Here is a 25,724-nt window from a genome sequence, read left to right on the forward strand (position 1 = left end):
TACACAACTTAAAACGTTTAAAATACTGCATTTTATACAAACATAAAACGGACTTCAAGTAGAGCAAAGAAAGAAAACTATTATCATTGGTAACGTAAATCAGGGAAATTTGGTGAACTTAATCAGGGAAAAGTCAGGGAACTTTTTTTCACAGTTCCTGTCGCCACCCTGTTATTAAAATGGTGTTTCTTTATTTTAAATCCTTAAAATATATTACTTGATGTGTATGTATGACTGATGTTAATTCAAAATTTAAAGCTTTGCTTGTATATTTATATTTTAAAAATATTAATATATCACTTGGTGCATAAGATGCACCCTAACTCTATCTTTCAATCCTTGCAGATTGTTTTGAGAAAAAATTTTCATTATGGCCTATCACCACTAAAATTTATCATGCTTTTAAGCATTCTAAGTTTTTTTTTTTTTTGTATATAAAATACTCAGCTGAATATTGGTACAGCAATCGTTATTCATTTATTTATTTGTTGTTTTGTTTTCTTAATCGTAACTACAATTTGCTTCTATGTTTTGCAATTTCATTTTATTCATAGCTAGATCTTGTCAATTCCAAAAGCAATTGCAAAGAAAAAATATTTTTTTCCCAGTGAGTTAAATATCTTTCAAAAATCACGCATATGTGAGAAATGCAGCACTAGAGTGAAATTCAGTTTTATATCTTGAGAACCTCAACTAATTGCAACATTAGTTTGCTATTTTGGCTATTAATGTTTGTGTTTCTCAGTAACATGTTTGGAAATTGCTAGCCATCTCCCAGGTTCATATGGAGCATGCCTGCTGGTTGGGTGTGTGTGAGGATGTGATAAAATAAGGTGGATATTGAATATAGATTGCAATCGCTATCACTATTCTGCTGTGCTAAGCACAAAAGTCGCATCTGCTCTTTTTGTCAAAATTGAGTTACCGTCACCAGGTGGTTCTGTGTTAAATATTTCACTTAATCACAATGTTTAATGGTCGTTTGTCAATGGGAAATGTTCTTAAAAAAATCAGAAAGTCTTGTTTGAATGAAGTACATTGTGGCACAAAACAGGCAATACCTCATTTTGAAGCGAGTTGTAGATACGACTTTTGCACTTTTCACAGCATCTACTGAAATCATGTTTCCAATTTGCTTAATTTATTGTTTTCTTTCTCTTTTCCAGGAATAACTTCCAAGTATCCTGCGACCCGTCATGCTTTTTCTTTTGATTCATCTATTTCATCTGCAGAATCAAATCACGAGAGTTCAGAATCTCTTCAAAAGAGATCTAATATATATCCTCCAAAATATGTACAATTTTTGGAAGAAAATTTACACAAACAAATAAATTCAATCCGAAAATCAATTTCTGTGAGTAAAAAGTATCTAAAAGATTTCACAGCAAGTCAGAGTGATAAACCATGCAGTTCTAATAATTCAAACAGAACAAAAAAGAACTTTGTTAATGAAAATCAGTATAGCCGAACTGAACAAAATAATCTCAAAGGTTTCAACGTAACTTATGCTTCTAGTCTTGCGATGAGAAACCATGATGACAGCGCCTTTTTTAGTGAATTTCATTCTCCAGTTTTGAAGGAAAAACAAGGTGGTGATAAATCTAAAGCAGCAACTGCTACTGAGAAAGTTACATCACAGAGGCACAATAGCAAAAAACAAGTTATCAATCCTAGTTCTTCTAAAAGTAAAAACTCTGCTTCATGCTCTTTTGATGTTAATAAAAGAAGGAAACTTGCTGCATCTACAAATGTAATATCTTCGAATTGTGTAGAAAAAGACATAAGAAAAAGAAAGAAGACTGTGAGTCAATTTAATAGTGTAACCAAGAGCTTTGGTCCTGCTGAAATTTCCGTTATGAAAAAAAATCCTAAAATGCAGCCATTAGTAAAATTAGTTGACCTTTACAAAGACAAGTGTATCCCTGTTGTTCCCGAAGATGGATCAAATTGTGTTGAAACAGAGAATAATTTTTCAGTGACTAAAAAGTTTTCTAAAGAGTATAAAAAAACACCACATGTGCCTTCAAAGTACTCAATTTCTTCTTTTGAAACAAATGAAGAAATTAACTTGATTGCTGAATCAGAAATAGTCGATAGTGAGCCTATTATACGAAAAAATTGTTCATACCAGACAGTAGAAGCAGAACATTGCTCGAACACAATGGAGGTAGAATATTCTTCTGACAAATCACTAGAGTTCGAACTTAGTTCAGACAAGACAATGGAGATAGGAACTGAAACAAATGATCTTTCTTCTTTTCAGGAAAGAGGTAATTCTGAACAAGTTATTCATCAGAATCAAGACTGTTCTTGTACAAAAGAATTTTGTCCTCAGGAAAAAGAAACAACTATTGGTGCTAAACTTAAACATAATGATTCTTCCATTAATACCTTGGATTCTAGTGTGAATGGAGAAGAATTCCAAGAAAAAAATAAAAATGAAGATGCTGATACCATTCTAGAAGTATCGGATTTAAAACAACCCGAGAGCTTGGAAACTGATAAAAACCCTTCTCCTAGTTTTGATCTGAGCTTTATCAAAGGTCGTATGCATCCTAGAACTCCCAGTCCCAGTCCTCCCAGTCCATTCTGTCTTAGGATTCCTAGTCCTCCCAGCATTATCAGAGGTCCTAGGCCTCCTAGAACTCCCAGTCCTCCCTCCAGTCCATTCTGTCTTAGGATTCCTAGTCCTCCCAGCATTATCAGAGGTCCTAGGCCTCCTAGAACTCCCAGTCCTCCCTCCAGTCCATTCCGTCTCAGGATTCCTAGTCCCTGTCCTAGGACCCCTAGTCCTCCCAGCATTATCAGAGGTCCTAGGCCTCCTAGAACTCCCAGTCCTCCCTCCAGTCCATTCCGTCTCAGGATTCCTAGTCCCTGTCCTAGGACCCCTAGTCCTCCTTCCTGTCTATTCGGTCGAAGATCTGCAGAATTTAGTGATGATGACACCGATGCCATGTACACCCCCAAGTCTCCTCCAACTCCTGATAGAATTCCATCAACAATTGATTGCGGACAACAATGGACATCATCTTCACCAGTTTTTAGGAGAGGGCCCAGAACTCCTCCTGATCCTTTACCCAGCACCCCTGAAGGTATGATTCCTTTATTTATAAATTCTATTGCACCCAAACCTCTTTTTGTGCATTTTTTTTTTTTTTTTTGGTGCAGTGTATGAAAATTTCAATCGGATTGGCTCTCAATTGACAATAGTAGTCATAAAACAGACAAAGTTATTTATAAAACGAACCAACCTTTTTTTATGCAGGTTTTTTTTTTGGCGGTCCCTATCTAATGCATAAAAAGAGGTTTGGGTGTACTTTACTGTCCATTCATTTACTCAATATTGTAGGTTTGTTCATGCTTAATTCTTCAAGCTGCCAGAAACTTGCCTTTGATGCTGAAGGGTAAGTATGCAAATTTGAAATTAGCAGATCGTGATATTTATTAAATATTTATTTCTAAAGTAAGGCTTTATATTAAAAAAAATTTAATCAATGTTTCTGGAATAATGAAGTACTATTGCAATTAAAAAAGTAAGTAGTTTTATGATAATGATCCATTTATAATTTATATTCTATTATGTCTTCTCAAACATTTATTTCAAAACCCGCCTTTTTATTTATTTTTAGTTCCAAGTCTAAGTTATGTTTCTGTTTATAACTTCTGTGAGATAATGTGTCCTCAAATATTTTTTCTTCTTTTTTTTGAAATAAATATTATTATTTCTCATGTAACCAAATAGCTAAACCTTTTAAAATTATTTTTGTGTTTCCGTCAATGTTGGTTTGAGAATTTTTTGCTAATGAACAATTTTTAATTTTAGTTTTACTTTCTTTTTCAAATTAAAATTATTTGGATTTCTCTCTAATTACATTTATTGTTTGATTTGAAAAAGAAAGAAATACTATAAAATAATCTCTTCTATTTTTCTTTGAACCCTTTGTTTTATTATGTAGCAAATGTAAAAAATTAATGTCAAAATAAACTATTAATATGCTTGACACGTAATATTTATTCCTGTTGGATCAAACTGCTTCCATTGTTGTTGTTCCAACATCTTTTATGGGATGCTTTAATTTTGAGGTTAATGCATTTAGTGAACTAATTAAAAAGAGTTTATATTTTGTCAGGATTTTCCAGTTTTGTGTTGAGTTTAAATATTTAATTCTTGTAATAAAATACTGCAGTGTAATAAAACGTAAATGGTATTAAAAAATTTTATTATAACCTTTATTTCTTTTTCAGGTCTAGCAATTGAGCTTACAATCATAAAAGAAATAAAAATACTGTTATTCATTAATTTAAAAAAAAAAAAAAACATAAAACTTGTATCAAAAATTGTTTATTAGCGAACGAAATTTCAAACCGAAATTTGAAAAATATTAGTAGTAATAACAAATAAATGGAAAAAACAGTATGTTGATATTAAATAATTCAAAGTGAACTTAAAAACCTTTACTTTTGAATGCTATATGAGAGACCTAATGAGAGAGACCATAATGCATGAGAGCAAACATTTTTGTTTAACATTACTTCCATGCTTCATTGTTTATTGCTTTTGATTTTATTTTAAATGTGTAGGAACAAATCAGTCTTTTGACAAAAATTACAAGCTCTAAGCCTTGTGAGGGCGACTTAAATATTTTAAAATTTTGATAATTTTATTGTTAGAAAATGTGGGTTTATAGATTCATGTTTTTATCGCTTTAAAGTTTTAAATTTCCAAAACGTTTTTTCCAATGCATCCTAATGAGTCTGTGACTTGGTTCTGAAAGGATCTGTATCAATTTTTTGATGATTTTGAGTTAGTAGCAGCAAAATCATATTCAATCAGTTCTTTTATTTCTAAAATTTATTTCTAAACAAATAACATCCAGAAAGCCTTTTTTTTTTTTAAATTTAGCAACAACCAGTGTCATTGGCAGTGTTATCATATTCAGTTCTAAAAAGGCTTTTTCATAACTGAGGCTTTGACTGGCACCTTTTTAAAACCATTTCCCTATACATTAGGGTGGGCCGAAATAAGCCGAATTTTTTTTTTTTTCGAAATCAATTTTTGGATGGCGCGCAAAAGTTGCGTAGTGAGCTAGTTAGCACTCACAAAAAATTTCTTGGATATTAAAAAATATCTAGCCGCCGCTATTTGACACTGAAAAATCGAAAAAAAGAGAAAAATGGATTTTTGTCGAAATTAAAAAAAAAAACTAAATTCCAAATATTTTGCTGGAATGCACCGAAAATGTTATATAATGAGCCAGTTCGAGCCCATAAAATGTTTCAATGATTTTAATGAGCATTTAACCGCGCCTTTCCGACATCAAAAATTGGAGAAAAATGAAAAATATTGAATTTCTTTAAAAACCAATGTGAAAATTATTTTTCAAAATTAAATCATAGACTAATTAATTAAGTAGCACTATTAATCACTGTAATTATTATCAGGCTATAGTATCATACATTTTCCAGAATTACATAAAGAGATAATAAAATTTTGAAAAAGAAATCTTCAAATTTGATTTATAATACATCGTGCATAATGAATATTATTTTTTGGAATAATATTGTCCCTTGCTATCAAATGAGGAAAGTTCTTTCTTAGCTTGAAGTTTGGCACGAATGTATCCATCTCGTGCAGTTTCATCACGAACTTTTAGCGCAGCTTCGGTTATTAGTTTCACACAACGTTTCACAGCTTGCGTGTGACGGAAATTTCTCGAAAGTGAACTCTGTAGGCTGTTCTTTGCAAATTTCTTTCAATTATTGCTGTTTTAGATGCATTGTAAGAGGTGGCTCTGTTACAACACAGTTTGCCCAATCAACTAAATCAACATAATCAACGGCTTTAAAATTGTTTAGGACGCTTAAAAAATCGTACTCTCTGAGCTCTTCCATTTTCTTATTTCTAGAGTTCAGAATGCGCCTAACAGCTAATTCCCAAATGTATTTGCTTGAGTCAAACAACATTGTCAACAGTAGCTGTTCAGGATGAGCGAAATATGCATTATTTGAGAGAACTTTGAAAATTATCTTAACGTTGTCTGGAAACTGCCTTGCAAAATAAATAATTTTCCAAAAATGCTGGGCACCATACTGACAGTTCGGTTTCATTTTTATTTCAAACCACATTGGAGCATAAAGTAATATTACATACTTAACAAGCATTGTAAGATTTTTTGAGTGAGTGTCTATATACAAGCGTAACAAACGGTTTGCAGTTGTCAGCCATCGCGCATGACTGAGTTTGCCTGAGCTAATGTCAGCCACGCTAGAAGGGCAACTACCATCTTTTACGTTATCAACGTAATACAAGACAGATTCTATACAAATATTGTTGTTCAGTACTTAATTTTTTTATATCTTACATATCCAAAACCAGAAGATTGCAGTCAATTTTATCAAATTTGACCACTGGATTTTTTTTACAATCTCTAAGAAGTTGTCCGATAGCTCCAGAATATGAATGTGGCCCCTTTGTGCAACCGTCCAATTTCAGAATAAGATGCCTCAGTGGCAACTGTTTCACTGTTTTTTCTAAGTAACGTATTGCGTAACATTTCAGTATTTACTTGTTTCAAAACTATTTTTTTTTCTCCATTTTTCCCATGTTTCAGTCTTAAAGGAGCGTATCTAAACATTCTATGAAATGTATAAAAGGCTTTGAGAATTTCAACTAATGCACTGACAGATACTTCTAATGTTTGCTAAAACTAGCTTAAAACTTTTATTTTTGACACCCCCCCCCCCTCCTTTTTTTTTTGAAAAAAAGTGCATTTTTGCCCCTTTTTCAGTTTTTCAAGGTCAAGTAGCTCCGGCTGAATATTAAGCAAATTTAGCGAAATTTTTTATGGGTAATAACGGGCCCATATAGCAACTTTTCGGTACCATCCAAAAACAGATTTCCAAAAAAAGTTTTTCCGGCCCACCCTACCATACATATATACACGGTAAATGCAATGACACATGTGTAATTCACACCTCTGAAACCTCTGACTCTAAAATCCCGGATCCAGACTATGGATTTGGGAGGGGAACTTTTTTAGCAGTTTATGTTTATGGGATGAGGGGGGGGATATGAAATTACTCATGGAAAAAATAACCGTATAAATTGAGTTTCACATTTTATCCTATGAATCTTAACGCTTCTTATAAAAAGCATTTTTGCTTTACAAATTTTGCAAGTATAATTTTCAGAAAATATTTTTAAAAACTGTTATTTTCATTGTTATATTTATATTTTTTTTCCTTAACTTTTCGCCAACTGATAAAAGGGGTCCGGGGGTTCTCCCCCACAAAAAGTTTGAAAATATAGCCCTAAGAATGCAGTTTTAGACCGCATCTGATGATGTCACGGGGAGGAAAGGTTCAAGGGGCTTTCTGCGGAAATTTTTAGAAATTGAAGTTTAAAAAACGCGATTATAGACGATATTTGTTGACGGTAAGGTAAGAGACGGGACTTTTGGGGGCTGCCCCAGATCGTTTTTTTTTTTTTTTTTGTAAAATAGATCGAAATCGATCACCCCACCACCCAATTTTTCAAAATTGAAGTTCCTAAAACGCAGGTACAGACTAACTTTGATGATGTTACGAGCAGTGGGGTTCTGGGGCTCTTACCAAAAAATGTTTCGAAATTGAAGTCCTAGGAAACAAAGTTTTTAAGCGATATTCAGTGACGTAGGATTTATGCTCTTCCCCTTAAAATTTTTCGAAATTGTAATTTTTTCATTTTTAGATGTCCTACGAGAGCATTCGGGCCCCTTTTCGGAAATTTTTCCTAATTGATTTCTTAAAAATGTGACTGCAGACCATATTTGGTAACATTAGGGTTTTGGCAATTTTTCAAATTTGAAACTTCAAAAAAGCAATATTAAACGATTCTCGATGTCTTTAGAATGCGAATTGTTAGGTAGTTATCCCCTGGAATTTTTTTGAAATTCAAGCCCCGAAAACAAGATATGAGACACTATTTAAAGGTTTCGGCGGGGAAAAGGGGGCTTCCCAATTATGAAGACTTTTATTTTTTGACTAACTAGGAAAAAGGAAAAAAAATGGTGGGGATGTAATTAACTGATCAATAAACTGCCATGATTGAAAATATTTTTTTCAAGGTTCTTTTCAAAAGAAATTTAAATTTTTTCGCGACATTTTTTTTTCAACTTATTAAAATAACTTCGTTTTTCCAAGGTCCGTTCTATTATTCTCTTTAATTGTAAGAAATACTTTTGAGAAACATTCTAATCAGCATTCTGGGGTGTTCCCTCACCCTCTCTGGTTGCGCCACTGAATTATAGAATCTTTAAATTTTTTGATGAACTCTACACCAAATGAATACAAAAGACAGTTTAAACTGGTTTGTGTTCAAAAACACTTATTTTGAAAGATTACTGGAAAACAGATGCAAAAAGCAAGTACGAAAATTTGGGAAACTGGAAATGGCCCTAAAGTGGATAAATTGAACTACTACTGGGAAGCTGTACTGTTCTATATCGATGAGCCTTTTAGTACGATGAAAAATATTTACTCAGTCCCTGAACTCGAATTTTTATATAAACTTCTCATAGTCTTATAACCTATGACGGAAGCATTTAATTTTTATATTTTTCTATAATGGTCTTTACATTCCTGCATAGCCAGATCTTCGATTTTTCAGAACCGGAGCAAAACCTATATCTTGCCACCCTTTACCCACCTTCGTTGAAATTTTATATTGAGGTTCAACTAGAAAACAACATAAATAGTGCAGATTTGCATCTTCTTAGAAGTTGCCTCCCGGCATATGGGGGGGGGGGGAGGGGGAGGTGGCAAAGAGTATCGACTATGTACAAAAGGTAAACCAAGGGTATTGGCTTGCTTTTGCCTACATCCGGCAGTGCGATTCCTGTATTCACACAAGTAGGCACGAATTCATTTATTAAGCAATTCCTGTTTTTCTGTATCAAAGCATGTATCAAATACTGAAAACAAAGTGAGTCAACAATGAGATGTTCTCGTTTTAGTTTAGTGTCAACTTCAACCCAATGTCTTTTTTTTATTTAAAAAAATGTGCTTTCGTTTTATTAATCTAATTTTGTTGCATTATAATAGGGGACTAATTGGTACAGTTATCACTTATTAAATGTTTCTCCTAGGATGAATTCCCTCCAAGCTATGTTTACAAACAGAAAAAAATAATTTTAAAATGTCAACTACTGGTGGTTTTACCTTACCCTGATTTCTGAACAGTTTTTGGTTTATTTGGGATTTTGTGTTTTGGAAAAGGACATTTCCCAGTCCCCTTCTTTGGATCCGCTTTTGCAATTCTCTCATCGCTTTTCACCGCGCCTTTCTGCAAGTTCAATTTCTATAAAACAAGAATTTTCCTGCACTCTATTCTAAAAGTTTTTAGGTAGATATGAGATTTGGGGGGGGGGGGGACATTCCTCCAGTTCCCCTCGGTGGATCCACTTCTGCTATTGTCTAATTGCTTTTCCTGGAGCCTTTCGTCAAGTTCTAAAAAAACAGTAAAAAACATTCATGTACGTTGTTTTCTGAACAGTTTTAGGATTACTTGGGACTTTTTTTTTTTTTTTGAGGGAAGAGGAGAACATTCCCTAGTTCCCCTCCTTGGATCCGCTTTTGCAATTCTCTCTTTGCTTTTCCTCTGCGCTTTTCTTCAAGTTCAAGTTCAATAAAACAGAATTTTCATGCTCTCTGTTCTAGAACTTTTTAGAAAGGTGCACATGAGATTTTGGGGGAAGGGGAACATTTCTCCAGTTCCCCTCCATGGATTCGCTTCCTTTATTGTCTAATCGCTTTTCCTGGAGCCTTTTGTCAAGCTCTTAAAAACAGAAAAAAAAAATAATTTGAATTATAACCTCTTGTATTCAAATTATGTTTTTCGCAATCACGAGTGTGTGTATGTATGTGGCCGTGTGTGTGTTTATGTGTGTTTGGGGGTGGGTATGTGTGTTTGTGTGTAGGGGGTACGTGTATATGTGTAGGCATGTGTTTATGTCTGTGTGCAGGTATGAGTGTGTGGGTAGTTGTGTGTATGAGTGTTTGTGTCTGAGGGGAGGGGAATGTGTATGTGTGTGTAGGCATATGTGTTTGTGTCTGTGTGCAGGCATGAGTGTGTGGGTAGTTGTGTGTATGTGTCTGTATGTATGAGTAAATGTGTATGTGTTTGAGTGTGTGTATGTGTTCGAGTGTGTGTGTATGTGTGTGTATATGTGTGTGTGTATGTGTCTGTATGTATGAGTAAATGTGTATGTGTTTGAGTGTGTGTATGTGTTTGAGTGTGTGTGTATGTGTGTGTATATGTTTGTGTGTACGTGTGTGTATGTATGCGTGTAAGTGTAGGATATTGACGCAACCTGGAGACAGTTTTCGCTATAGGAGCAGCATGTGACGCGGCCGGTCGACGGTGATGCTGCAGAAAGTGCTGGCGGGAAAAAAAAGGAAAGGACGCCAAAAACAGTCAAGTGAGAACAATAAACAATCGTGATTGCTCAAAAAAAAATCCTGTACTTTGTTTTCTGAACAGTTTTAGGATTACTTGGGGATTTTTTCTTTTTTTTTTGAAGGGAGAGGAGAACATTCCCCAGTTCCCCTTCTTGGATCCGCTTTTGCAATTCTCTCTTAGCTTTTCCTTACGCGTTTCTTCAAGTTCAAGTTCTATAAAACAGAAGAATTTTGCTGTACTCTGTTGTGAAAATGTTTAGGTACACGTGAGATTTTGTGGGGATGGGAACATTCCCTGCTATTGCCTGATTGTTTTTCCTGGAGCCTATTTTCAAGTTCAAGTTTTATAAAACAACTAGCATGAAATTTCATTTTCAGTTGTTCATAATTTACTAGCTGCGTGCCCGGCGTTGCACAGGCTACATAAAAAACGAAAGAGATGTCCAATTGATGTTTTTGCATTACTCTGACATCAGTTTCTAAAGCGCTAAGGAGTAAATAAATACGCGTAATGCAAGGTTTGCAAAACACCAGTAGAGCATATTTTTGGCAAAAATCTCTTTAAAGTTAATCATAGTTATCAATAATGCAAGTTATGCGTATTTTCAATTAGCACAAAAGATAAAAAATACATGCATTATCAATTATAATCTGTGCTCACTTTAAACTGAATTAAATCTGATAGACTATATCTGAAACATTTGTATGTAAAATTACGATCAGCTTTTTACATAAAATGACACATACTTTTTGGTTGCTTACGTGAAACTAAAGCACCAAGACTTAATAAATACCAATTAGCATTAATTAAATACCAAGTCATCAGATTCGAATTAAACTTAAGTTAAAATCCTTAAAAACAATATTTTTGTTCAACTCTGTTTCACTTAAAGAAATTCAAACAATCTTAATTTAACATGTTCTTTTAACAATACAAACTGTATTTCAAAAATAGAAACAGGAAGGAAAAAGAGAGTTATTACAATTCGAAAACTCACCCATGTGACGGGAAAAAGTCCAACAAAATAAACATAATTAGTCGCACATCCTAAATGTACCAAAATATGAGGTCGGTGAATAATAAACTTACACTACAATCAATAAACATAGCTAAAGAAACAACTTTCATGTGCTGAAAAGAGTTAAGAACATTGAATGTAAAAAATAAAAAAAGGACAGACGATAAAATAAAGGCTATGTCCGAATAGGGCAACCAATTTTAAACTAATTTAAAATGAAATTCTAGATGGAAACGTTGTTTTAAGATTTGGACAGCAGCCAAAAAATCTTTTAAAACAATTATTAGAATTTTACGTGCTCGCGCATATGCAAAATGGCAACAGGAAAGAAATAAAAATTCTTGAATAACGGTATGTTAATTAACGTTTTAATTAATATCTCTGCTAGTTAAAGTCGCACAATTACGAGATTGGTCCTATTGTTTTCTTTGGAAAATTTCGAATTGATCGGTATCTCGTTTGACTCCCGATTCGCAGTGGTTCTAGAGAAGATAGATCTTCAGACAGACAGACGCGAACAGATTTTAATATTATAGTGGATGCCTTCCTATTCTCTGTTCTAAAACCTTTTAGGTACACATGATATGTTGGGGGAGGGGAACATTCCTCCAGTTCCCCTCCGTAGATCCGCTTCTGCTGTTTTCTAATCGCTTTTCCTGGAGCTTTTACTTCAAGTTCAAGTTTTATAAAATAGAAGAATTTTCCTGCTCTCTGTAGTGAAATTTTTTAGGTATGTATGGGATTTGGGGGGGGGGGGCATTCCCTCAGTTCCCCTTCGTGATTCTGCTTCTGCTGTTGTCTAATTGCTTTTCCTGATACCTTAGTTCACGTTTTAAAAACCGGAAAACAATTTCTGTACTCCTGTTTTCTGAACTGTTTTAGGCGCACTTGGGTTTTTTTTTTGGGGGGGGGAGGGGGCATTCCCAATGTTCTCCTATTTGAATCTGCTTTTGAAATTCTCTCCTCGCTTTTCCTGGCGCTTTTCTTGAAGTTCAAGTTTTAAAAAACGGAAGAATTTTGCTATATTCTGTTCTGAAAATTTTTAGGTACACTTGGGATTTTGGAGGGGGAACGTTCCCCCAGTTCCCCTCCCGTGGATCCGCGCCTGCTCTGAAATGCCATGCAGATTTGTAAACAAATATTTTCAGGCATGAATTTTAATTTGTTAATTCTTTTAGTTTGTCTGTTTTACAAATTAAAATAGCCAGTGTTTATGTTTTTTTGCCTGAATTTTTTAGACATTACCGTTTTAAGGAGAAAAATTACTTGGAAGTAGCATTGTTATTGCAGAGTGACATGCTGACAAATAAAAGAATGAGTGTACAGTTTCAGTATTGCTGTAGTTTTTTTTTGTTTGTTTCATTATTTTGTATTTTATTTACTATTCAATAATCCTTTGTTGTGCGGCTTTGCTGCTAACCTTTCCATTTTGCCAGTTCTTCTTCTTTGCAGGCTTAATTCACTGCTGCTTCTCCCTCCCCCCCCATTCAGCTATTAACGTTTTTAGACTAATTTGTATTTATTTACTTCAGTTTATTTAGATGAAACTGGTTATTAACAACTTAAGTCATTGAAATTCTTGTGATTTGACAGTCAATATCTATGTTAACGTGTGTCACAGGTCAGAAACTGGGATGAAAACTATTGGAAATGTAGAATGAGGAATCAAGGATTGATTCCAGAATTTAATGGGTAAGTATTGTAACTTTTTCTCTGGTTTGATTTTTCTTCCTCACAGGACTACTTCAAGTAATAAACTTTGCAGGCATTAGTTTCATCCCATGATGCGTTTATAAACCAAATTCCTGTTTTTTGTTGAAAGAATTTACGTACCCTTTACTGTTTTACTTATTATCACTAAAGCTTTTCACCCCTCTCTACTACCCTTTATTTGATATCCATTTCCACCTTGTTTAGTGGTTAGGTTTTTTGCCTTTCATCCAACTAACTTGGACCCAAACCCCAAATAGGAACTGACCACTTCTCCCATGCCATATGCAGTGTAAACCCATGGTAAATCAAACTCTGCATGCAAAAAGACTTTGAATTTAGGCAAAAGTAAAGGTGTGCATATCCATTTCTAATTAAAAATACAATGGATGGGATCAGTTTGTCTATTCTTTAAAACCTGATGTTTATTTTTGGGATGAATATGAATACTATCCTTATGGAACTACAGTCAAGCCCGCTTATTGGAATATGGGTGAAAAGAATATCCCCCTTGATATAATTTTTCAACGTACCAAATTGTTTTACTTTATTATTTTGATCATGCATAATCAGGGTTAACAAGTTTCTGCCAAGGCGGTTAAAAACACTGGTAGAAACCGGTTAAAACCGGCACGGCAAAGCCACTTTCTGCCACATTTGTGGCAGAAACTGGCAAAAACTCAGAAAATGACAATTATTGACATATAATAGAAAATGCATGAGAAAAATAATTAATTGTTAACCTAAGCACAATTTAAAATTACAATATTATCACAATTCAAAATTAAATGTTACATTGTTTGGACCCTGCAGTTGCCTCTAAGAAAAGGTGGTTTCAAAAATCTAAATAGTTTCTCAATTTATATGCACAAACGAGAAACTTCAGAGTATTTTTGAAACAGAAGAGCTAGCAGGCAATGCATCAAGGAACAAGCAATATTCGTGAAACTTTCATCTATTGTATATTTTTTTAAACTGGTCCATCATGTAGTAACTTGGGTAGCGGTAAAAATTTGACTGGAAAGATAAGTTTCTAGAAATGAGCCCAATATGTTTTGCAAATCTGTGACATTAGGTAAAAAAATTTAGGTTAATATTGGCAAGTAAAATTTGGCACTTTCTTCTTGAAGCACATAATAATTTCAAACACAAGCAATTGAGATGAAGCAACATATAAGCAAGCAAATTACAATCAGTAATTCCTGTTTAATTCTGTATGTCACTCCTCTTTCCTAAGCATCCATGTGATTTTCGTCCTTTGTTAGATTAATCCAAATATTACAAGCATCAGCAATTGAAAAGTTCCCTTTTTGAACTAAATCAAGGGCACTTAGCATAGTATTTTATTTTTTACAATGATGAAATGAAGTTTCATTTTTTAGTTTACTTAAACGAATATCATTCAGTAATTGCTTGAGTTATTAAAGACACTTTTTAGTTTTTGCCAGTTTCGGCCAGTTTTTACCGGTTATTACCAGTTTCTGCCACTGGCACGGCAAAAACTAATTTCTGCCGGCAGAAAGCCAACCCTGTGCATAATGGAATATCCCGTTTATTAGTCGTTTTTCTTTTGGGCAAATCGGCTATTACAGTAAGTAGGTTGGACTGTACAAGGATTATACACAAGTGTCGCCAATTATGTTTTTTTTTTTTTTTTTTTTGCAACTTCTGCTCTTGATAGGTATTGCTGGATTTAAACAGTATCTCCTGCACAGGGAGGGAAAAAATTAAACTAAAATAAAAGAGATTGAGAAATTTTCAATTTTTACCGGGATCAAGTTTGTGGGAGGTTAAATTTTTTTGTTAATTTAGGTTTTTTTTTCACATTGTTTTTCATTTTAACTACAGAGGTAAATGTGATTTTTAACTTTTTTGAATTCATAAAAAGTAATCACCAAAAACATATTTTCTTTTTTAATATGCTTTCAAAAACTTATTTCAAAATTATTTAAAATGAGCATGAAAATATAGGGGAACGTGAGGTAAAGTGAAATTTGCAAAACAAAGCAAAGTAGTGATATATTTTCTCAGTTTGAAGCAGTAAATATCTAGTGATATTTGCACTATGTTTTTAAATGTGTGACTGATTGCATTCAAAAAATAAATTGCTCCACAAGGTTAATCACACAAGTCATTTTCAAAATTTGATAGCCATATTGTAATATTTTCTGGTTTAACAAGCATATTATTTGAAGATGATAAAAGTTTTTCTAATTAACATTTTAAATTTTAATTGGGGTCTACTGATGTCCAGTGAAGTACTTATTTTGTTAATATTAGTAAAGTTTTGATTTGAAATGTTTGATATAATTTGTCAAGAGCACGCAGGCTGAAGTGAAATAGCTCATTTTACTTATTCATCCATTCATTATGTATACATTTTTATTAATTAATTCGTTAACATTCCTTCATTTATTAACTTACTAATTTAATCAATCATTCTCTTTATTTTCTTATCCATGCTTTATTATATTCATTTATTTATTTTTCTCATATACTAATTCGTTAACTCACTTATTGCTTCATTATTTATTCATTTATTGCTCCATTATTTATTTATTTATTCACTCATTCATTTATTTATCATTCATTCACTCATTCATTTATTTATCATTCATTCACTCATTTGTTTATTTATCATTCATTCACTCATTCATTTTTTTTATCATTCACTTGTTAATACACATATTAGATTATCTAATGGAAAATATTTCATTAGAAGAATATCGGTTTTACTTTGCCCCATACATAGGACGGGGTTGAAATTTTTTCAGTTATTAGAAAGTACAAATTTTCTGCCAAAAATTAAAAAATAATATTTCAGTGCAGTGCAAGTTTTGTCTTACTAAGATTATATATGCGAAAGTTTGTCTGTATGGATGTATGTTACTCTTTCACGCAAAAACTACTGAACGGATTTTGATGAAACTTTACAATAATATAGCTTATGCATCAGAATAACACATAGGGTAGTTTTCGTCTCGTTATGGGGAGCAAAACCCCCTTAGGGGGCAATAAAACACAATATTTGTATAAATTCTCTAATATTGGGATGAAAAAATACTTGCACATATTTACATTATATGTCCATCGAAAGCTCTGATTTTTCTGCTGAAGATGGCACCTGTTCGAAATTTCTAAGTAGAATAAAAAACGAGTTATGAGCTTTTTAGATCCATGTTCGAAGGCTTTCCTCAACTCAATACAGTATTTAGTGTATCATCTCAACTCCCTGTCGATAGCGACAATTGTTATATTGTTGACTTTCTATGCTTTTCGTGATTGTTCAAGGCTTTTCTCAAGTCAAATCTTGAAGTAAGATTTTTGCACAAGATTGGCAAATAATACATGATTTGGCTGATGATTTTATAAACTTTAATGTAATTAATGGTTTTTATTATTATTTATGCTGATTGAACACTTACTCATTATCCAAACAACCAGCTGATCGGCAAAATTTTTGCAGAAAGATTTCCGAAGCTGATGCATTTGGCAGTTTTTTCAACGTTGCTGTTTTTGAAGCCGAAGACTTCGTCATAATGTTTCTCAGCTTTCACCATGTAAACAAAATATCGCCAATCAAAGAATTTTTTTACTGTGTTAAATAATCCAGCAACTAAATTAGGCAAATCCATAAACAGCACAAAAACTTGAATTCATTTTCCTTTTTGCACAATTTCAAACAATCACCAAATTTTATTTCTTATTTTGGTAACATTTCGGATGAAACAGTTTAGCGCCATTTTATGGTGACCAAAAATATCTCAGCATCTGGCGACGATATCTCTGTAACGAAAATTAATATCATATCGTTTTACAAAGTAAGGAAAGAATGGGGGAGCATCATCGAAGGTATCCCGAAACGACTTTCGCAAATTCGGTAAAATCGCACCAAGAGCCACAATGATTGAAATTTCCCGAAATAACTAAAGCAAGTATAAGGAGATTACGAGCGCAGCTACTTTTTTTTAATCACTTCGTACTTCATTAGCCATACAGAGAAGGTTTTAGACTCCGTGTTAAAAAAAAAGTATCAACAGATTAATCTTTTTAAACATGAGAAGATTAATTTCATGTTTTTAAAATTTGTATGTGCTTAAATATAGTGCTTTCGTTTCTAAATCAATACTACTTTGTTTTTTATACTTATTGCTATTTTAGTTTTATGGGTAAGGAAGAAACTCAATTTTTAATCACATCAAAAAGATGTGTTTTAAATTCTTTTACTTAAAACAGAAAACAAAAGCAAGTAACGATTTTTTGTAATAATTATTACTGGCCCAGGCAACGCCGGGTATTTTTGCTAGTTACAAAATATTTTTTTCCTTCTTCATGTACAGTGAAACCTTTCTCAGCAGCCGCCCCTCCGTTCCTCAAAATTTTGGCCGTTGAGAGGGGGTGGCCGCTTTAAAGGGTTTACTTTTAATTTGCAATATAATTCTATAATACACAATATAAGCAAGGCTAATACACAGAAAGTTCGAGACAGGTTCTAAAAGGGAAATAATATATTTAACTATTGTTTACAGTTTTCGAAGAAAGGATTTAATTTGTGACTTAAGTTTTTAATCTTCTCCAATAATTGATTTTAAATTTGAATTCAAAATGTTGCTTGTTGCAATTCAACATGTTTTTCAATTCAAAATGATAATTAAAGTGCTCTAACCAATTTATTGGTCATTGCGAATTTCCGATGACTTTATTTATTATCCTCAAAATCACTTCAGTTGAAAGTTTAGTTTACTTATAATTACAAAACGCAAATTGATTGTCAGAGGCCAAATTAGTGCCCGAAAAGAATGAAAATATACTTGCTCGAAAGATGTTAATTACACATAGCGAACTGATTAGTTAATTTAAACCAATCCCAAGCTAATACTGTATTATCCCGCATTATCCGTCAGGCTGCAAAATTAAAGGGTCACCAGATTTTCAATAACACTTGCCTGGTCCTTTCTGGCATGCCGGAAAAATCAAGGTTAGGGGGAAAACTAATACTATAAAAATATATGTTCAGCTTAAAAATGAATACAAGTTCTATACATATCTTGTTATTATTAATAAATAGTTTAATTTTGTAAAAATATTTACTAACAATCTCATTTGTTATTCCAACAATAAAAATATTGTTTAATGGCGAATAATTTTATAAAAATTAAAACTAAGTAAGCAAACATTTAAGCAGTAAGTTACCGCCCCCAAACTAGTGCTAAAGAATTTACCATAGCTATTCAATAAATAAAAATTAAGCTTACAATTCTAAAAGGAACCTAAAATTATTTATTTAAAAAAAGTAATGAACTAATAACAGTAACAGATTGTTTCCTCTGAATTGATTACTTTATTGGCATATAATTAAATCCATTAATCCTGACCTACCATAAATAACAAGCATATATTATAAGCAATACCTTTTTTTGTTTGAAAAAAGGTTACTTTTGGCATTTCTTTTTCCTTACAATGGTTTGCTTTCTGATTGGAATTATGAATGGGGAAATTTTCTTTTGTTTTGTTGCAAAATAAACCTCAAATTATACGTCATGCCGGAAAATTCAAATTTTCCAGCATGCCGAGAATGCAGAGTAATACAATATAAGATTTGATTGAAAAACGCTTATTTTTTGCAGACTCGTTAACCGGAAGACGTTTTTCTCAGTCGGCAGTGTAATTATCAGAGCTCTCCATTGCTGTTTCATGCTGGAAAGGATTCAAAATCGTACTCTACTCCGATTTTACGCGTTCATATTGCTCAGAATTTCAATACCTAGTTCGAGAATCATAAAATGATCTCCAACAGTGTTGTTTGCGACCCATATTACGCGTACACACTGACCAACTAATAAAATAAACATGAGTGATATTTTTACTCCAAAATTATTGGAATTCGTTTAAGGCCAATGAGAACTCTCATCTTTAAACTGAAAAACTGCAGATTAAGAGGCTAAAAGTGAATAGATTTTCCTCAAAAATGGCATGAACGCATCCACTTGGGGGCCGTTCAGAAGGGTTGGATGGCCGTTGCCAGGGGTGTTTTTAACATTAAGTCTGTGGGCTAAAAAATCCATGCTGCAAAAACATGACCGTTAAGAGGGGTGACCGCTTAAGACAGGTGGCCGCTCGGAGAGGTTTCACTGTACTGTAATTTAGAAAACAAATTTCCAAATTTTGTTCATTTTGTAAAAGGTAAGTTATCTCAACTGTTTCACTTTGCTCACATTCCCCTCCATAGTCTTGTGTAATATCCTGATCTTTTCTCTTTAAATATAATATTATTCACAGAATTGCATCTTTCTTAAAATTTAAAAATATTTAAAATCATACAAAACAAAGTCAAGTCCATTAAAAATTACTACTGTAACCTTCATATATCTTTTCGAAATTGTATTTTGGGTAATTATTCTCCCTTTGAATAATGTCCAGTTTACTGTTTTTAGTAAAATGTGGTTAAATTGTCAATAAGATTCCATTCCTGAATTATTGATGCCAAAGGTTTTTATTTTCTCTTCTCAAAATCAATTACTGTGGGCCCATAATAATAAGTTCATTAGGGGGACATAATGCCCAACCATTAAGAAAAAGTTTTTGGTAACTTAAACATCTTAGCTATTTTGAATATCAGCAGGCTTGATTCTTTTCTCAAAGGGTGTATCTTTATATTGTTTATTTTTTGAGCAAAAATGTCTTGCTATACTTTCATAATTTAGACAGCATTTTCATATTTTGCAAAAAATGAGACTATAGTGGAAACCCTGCCAACATTGCTGTTTTTAAGTAAGTTTCCTTGTTATTTAATTTCCTTTAGAAATTTTCATGGCAAAAATACACTACTCTCTTTATTATTAATATTAGCATTTTAATTTTATAATTTTTCTAGATATCTCATTAAACAAAAGTTACCGTGTACACACATGTATTGTTTATACAATTTGTAATAGTGTTTTTGCATGACTATGTATGTATTTTATTATTTGTTTTTATTATTTCGATGTACTTAAGAATTGGTTAAAATTATTTGACAGCATCAGATGAGGATTTCTGATTTTACTTAAAACTTATGTGCAGAGTCGAGCATTCAGTTTATCCTACAAAGGTAAGTAAGATATTTTATGTTGCATTCTACATTGCATATGTAGTTTTATTGATGAGTTTTACATTTCCAATATTATTTTATTGAAGCTAAAGTATCAATCTATCTGATGCCGTGCTTATAACATGCTTTTGAGTGTCATTTGTAGAAAAATATCCCCTGTCTAATTTGGTTACCTGGCTGAAAAAGTATTTAGGGCCATTCATTAATTACGTAAGGATGATTTTGGCAATTGTGGACCCCCCCCCCCAACCATATAAGGGTATGTGAGATTTTTCAAACCCCTCCCCCCTATTCTTACGTAAGATTCTATTTCGTTTTTCAAAATAGTAAAATAACGAATCTTATATCACTGGAATCGTTATTCAATTCACTTTTATAAAATTAAACCTCTTTGTTTAAAGAAATATTTACTAAAAATTTGTGATCTAGACAATGTTCTTTCGACATTTATTTGCATGAATGATGCGATACTATTTAAAAATGAAACATACCATATATATTACGGTTCTTGTATTATATTTTACATTATTCATTCTTTGTAAAACAAAAAAACAGCTCAATCTAATAAGTTTTTTACCTTCGAGACGCAAAGGAAATATGATTACTGCCAAACACCACTCGATTTCTAATATAAAATATCGACATTTAAAATTGTTGGACTCACGTGCTACCGTAAATGAAATACCCGAAGTTCGAGGAACTAAAACGGGTTGTTGCAAGCCCAACGGAAATTGTGGAGTGATCTGCTCAAGGGGAAAATGAAATTAAAAACACATTTAACAGCCAAAAACAATTTTATTCAATAACAATAAATATTATCTTAAAACTTGTAATATCAACAAGGGAAAATAAGCTACTTTTAAACCCACAAACATTTTGACTGAAAAAACACCCCCCACAAGAACATTTATAGGAACACATTTTTCATAATACAGTATCGTTCAATTCCAAAACTTAACGGACTAGTCAATGCTAGTCACCTTGAGTCCAATGCCTAAAAATAGAATAGTCCGGATAATACTTAAGATTAAAGTTCATACCACTCAGGATATTCACTCCTTAATACTTGGCATATCAAAACGTGAAGGCCTGATCCTTCCATAGGATCCTACGTGAAAGTTGATTGCAGCCCGTACCACTCGTGGCCAGCCGTCATGCTGGACCTCCCATAGACTTGACCTCTCGGACACCAAGAACCGCCACATCCGGTGAAGAATCCTTACACTCGGACATCCAGTCCAGCCAGACTCCGGACACCTTTTAATCCAATCCAGCGTGAACCTTCGACAGTCTTGTGAAGCCTATATCCAACAATATCAACTTCCCTGAAAGAAACTTCAATCTTTCACTTTTTCATTTCCTTCACCACCAAAATGTCTCAAGGTGACCAATGGAACCTGCCCGCTCTTTTAGCCAGGCACAACCATTGAGCTATAACACTAAGAGGAGAGAGAGCTTCCCATTCTTCTACACAGTGGCGTAGCTAGACCCGACTTTCGGGGGGGGGGGGTTACTTCTTTTATATATATATATATATATATATATATATATATATATATTATATATATATATATATAGTATATATATATATATAGTATATATATATATATAGTATATATATATATATATATATATTATATATATATATGGTATATATATATATATATATATATATAAATAATCGTTTTTCCTTTTCTTCTTTTTTTTTTTCTTTCTCATCTCTCTTCCTTTTCTCTTTTTTTTTTTTTTTTTGAGACTAACGTTTCGGGGGGGGGGGGTTTTGTCCCCAAAACCCCCCCCTTAGCTACGCCCCTGCTTCTACACTGAGGCTCACGGTCCGAATTTCGAGCGAGTTTGGCAAAACCAATTGCATTATAAAACATCTTGTTTAATGGCAAAAGACCGCTTCTTTTGCCACAACGATTTGAACATATTAAGGATTTGAAAAATACATGGCAAAAGGCTTTACATGATAAAACTTGAGTTTAAATGTTAAAAGTGCGATTCTTTTGCCATACTCGCTTGGGCAAAAAACGGACCGATTAGTTCGCTCTCCTCTTAGTGTTACAGCTCAATGGGCACAACGAACTTATTTCCTACATTTTTTTAAAAAATGAAGTCCACTTGACAATGTGGAACTGACAAACTGGAGCACACCGCTCCCAGCAATAAACCGAACTACAGTTAGAGCGACATCAAAACTGATAAGAGTAAGAGATTGATTGGGTGCACTCACTTAAATACATTTCCCAATCCCACCACCTGATGATGTGACGTTTATCGAATCACATGCATAAATTATTACTGTGAAACAACACAACACTGTTTTATTCTAACTGTGAAACCTTTTAAAATAGTTGTTCACATGCACTCAGCAAAACGTTACTCAACTCTCTAACAATGACGTCACATCATCGCGTTATGTAAACAAACGCTTGATTCTGTTGGAGTTTCTACTTTGGGGAACAATTCACCCACCGGTTAGGGAACAGGATAACTTTCAATGTTTGTAATAACAATGAATTTAGTTACTAAAACTTTCTTAAACCTTTGGAAATTGTCTTCAAGAACTAAAATTTAATTTTTTTGCTAACAAAAATATTACCTGAGAATGGATTTGAGATCCCCCCCCCAACCCCCGAAGTAAGGCTATGTAGAGATTTTTCCAAACCCCCCCCCCCCCCCCCCCCGGGATCCTTACGTTATTAATGAATGACTCCTTATATTGAAATGAACATTGTACTGAATTTACAATTTTAACATTCATGCACATACATAAAGGCATACATGAAAAAAACTTTTGATGGCAAATTAAAAGAAAAAATATAACTTGCACATTAATAGAATCCAGTATCCTCTCTTTCAACTAAACTTGAGGCAAACCTAACCTGACAGTGTCTTAATGCTGTGATTAGGATATGCACCTTAAACGATACTGCTAGGTTAGGTTTGCCCCAACTATAGGCAGGGCCGGATTTAAGGGAGGGCAGGCTACTGCCCCGGGGCCTCCACAACAAAGCGCCCCCACAGTAACATTTTTATAAAATATCTTCTTTCACGTGTTAAAAAAATCGGATATATACGTATATATCAAAATATTCGGATATACACTGCTCGACATTGAAAATGTAACACCAAGAAGGAGTGTTCAGAAATTTATGCAAATTTTAGAGTAGACATTCGTACATCACTGAGTTATGTAAATGATGTAAAATGCGCAGCTCTCCGACGCACGTGAAGTAAGATATAAGGGAAGGAACTTGCAGAATGGGCAATATTCATGTCGTTATTTCTGACTGGAGAATTATTGAAGAAATTTTGTTTTTGTCTTGGAGGATACGTGTAACACGAGAGAATGCCAGGCCAACGTTAATTCTTACCTAGTTCTAGCGATCAATAAGAGATGCATTTTTGGAAGCACATAAGTTATAATCTAAATTTTGTAATTCCTTTTTCATACTGTTTTGCGATAAAATTCTTTAAATAATCAGCAAATGAATATTTTGAGTGAGTAGTATACTTCTAATGATATCTCCTTTGACTAAAAAGACTAAAAACTTAATTTAAAGTTCTCTTAAATTGTATGTAGAATTCTACCTTTAGAAATAAAAGAAAAAATGCACACACAATTTTGCTTAATTGAATTAATTGTTTGAAGTAAACATGATTTATATAAGTGACTGTGAGTACAGAAATTTATTTGCTCTCACATCTGTTACTCTTCACATTACTGTCACTTCATGCATTATAGAATTGTATTATTCCTATATATTTTCTACCAAATTCCTATATATTTTTCCTTTTAAACTCCTATATAATTTGCTACCAAACTCCTACATTTTCCCTTTCAAACTCCTATATATTTTTTTCCACTTGCTATGAGCCCTGTATAGGAATAGTAAAGCCATTTAAAAAAAAAAAAATTATCATAAAAAGCTTAAAAACTGTTTTAATTTTTTGAAACATGTTTTTCGATTTTTGATATACTGCCAGTTGTAACAGAGATCCGGTTGCGTTGTGTGGGTGTCTACCTTACAGTTGAATCAGTTCTTACGAAGTTGAAAGGATCTGAGAAATCATTTGTAGGAAAATTGCATTATACCGAAATTATTATGATCATTTGTTAATTTTAGTTAGGATCTTTGTAATATTTTATGTAACAGAATTTTTGCTGTTATACTGTTTTCTCTCAAACTGGATTTGACTGTACTTGTTTCGGGGTAACAGTGCCCGCTGCCTATTAAAATAACCTTCGTTCTGAGAACATTTGATTTTATAAAGCAGCTTATTTTAAAAACCAGCATACACACACTCACTTAAAAAAAGATAGGTTTTGAAGTTTAGATACTCTAAAAACAAAATGAATTACTTCATTAATTTTTGTTTTAAGGGTTTCAAAATACAGCTGACATATTAACTAAACATCAGGTACTTTTATTTTACTTGCACAATGTTCTTAAAGTATTGGCATATTGTTGTTTGATGAACAGAATTGGAGAATAAAGATTTGCGGCAGTGAGAAGGAAAGGAATGTAGGTAGACAGTTTTTAATGTTTTGAGCAAAACATGTTAAAAGTTCAAATCTTATTTAGGCTTTCATTGATTTTTTTTCTAAATCATGCTGTGTAGCAGTTAGCAGGACTACTTGTACTTTCCCCTGTCCCAAAAAGAAGATAGGTTCTCTTATGTGCACAAATTTAAATTCGTCACTTACATACATCCCTTTGCTTCTAATTGCCCCCAATTTGAAAATTTGCTAAATGTTTTGTAACTTTAAACATTATTTTCCTCTTTGCTCTAAAGTGCATTATATAACATCAAGTGCTTTCTGACCTCCACCGAAGAGGGCAAATTTGGCAATGAGATTCCTTCCTCTTCTGAGACGTATTTCTTCACTTCTGGGTTCTTCAACTTTGTACGCATGATGTCCAGAAGTTTGATTTTATAAAACGGCGATGGTGATTTTATTAATGGATGGTTTTAACATGTTTTGATATTGCAATCATTCTGTTCTTCAAGTTTTGATTTTAAAAAGCAGCTGACTTTGTAATCCAGTGACTTTATTAGCGGCGGGTACTGTACTAGGAACCTCTTTGCAATCCAGATGAGTTTATGTATGAAACAGCATCCCCCCAGAAAACAATTTTTGGATGTTCTTTTAGATATAAATTTGCATCTTCTGAATTGAAAAAAATGTTTCCTTTGTAACCCCAAAACAGCTGTTAAAAATAATTTTCAATTTTTGTGCTTGAATATGTTAATATACATTTACTTTCAGTGCAAATTTTTTATGCTTTAATTATTTTACTTCATGACTCAATAGTCATTGGAATGGAATGTCTTTTAATTTTGTAATGGTGTTTAATTTTTAATGAATGCTGTTATTTGCTGACTGATTCCTTGATTAATTCTGTTTTTAATTTCAATTCTTACAGATCAACTGTAACTGCATTGACTGTACCCTGAAA

General features: G+C 33.1%; 1 protein-coding gene across 1 annotated transcript; it reads left to right on the top strand.

Annotated features, from left to right (window-relative positions):
• The first annotated feature begins 1,522 nt into the window (after nt 1-1,522).
• LOC129235213 (uncharacterized) lies at nt 1,523-4,258 on the top strand. The gene is made up of 3 exons (XM_054868918.1): nt 1,523-3,092; nt 3,350-3,404; nt 4,246-4,258. The coding sequence occupies exons 1-3, from the start codon at nt 1,523-1,525 to the stop codon at nt 4,256-4,258; spliced, it is 1,638 nt and encodes a 545-aa protein (XP_054724893.1).
• The last annotated feature ends 21,466 nt before the right edge of the window (nt 4,259-25,724 follow it).

This window comes from Uloborus diversus, chromosome 2 (genome assembly GCF_026930045.1).
Source record: "Uloborus diversus isolate 005 chromosome 2, Udiv.v.3.1, whole genome shotgun sequence".
NCBI classification, from domain to species: domain Eukaryota; kingdom Metazoa; phylum Arthropoda; class Arachnida; order Araneae; family Uloboridae; genus Uloborus; species Uloborus diversus.

What these genes read in the sequence shown, in the direction of transcription:
- LOC129235213 (XM_054868918.1), top strand. Translation starts at nt 1,523, where the DNA reads ATGAGAAACCATGATGACAGCGCCTTTTTTAGTGAATTTCATTCTCCA. An exon ending in TTTACCCAGCACCCCTGAAG is followed by an intron (nt 3,093 to 3,349) that starts GTATGATTCCTT and finishes TCAATATTGTAG; the next exon opens with GTTTGTTCATGCTTAATTCT.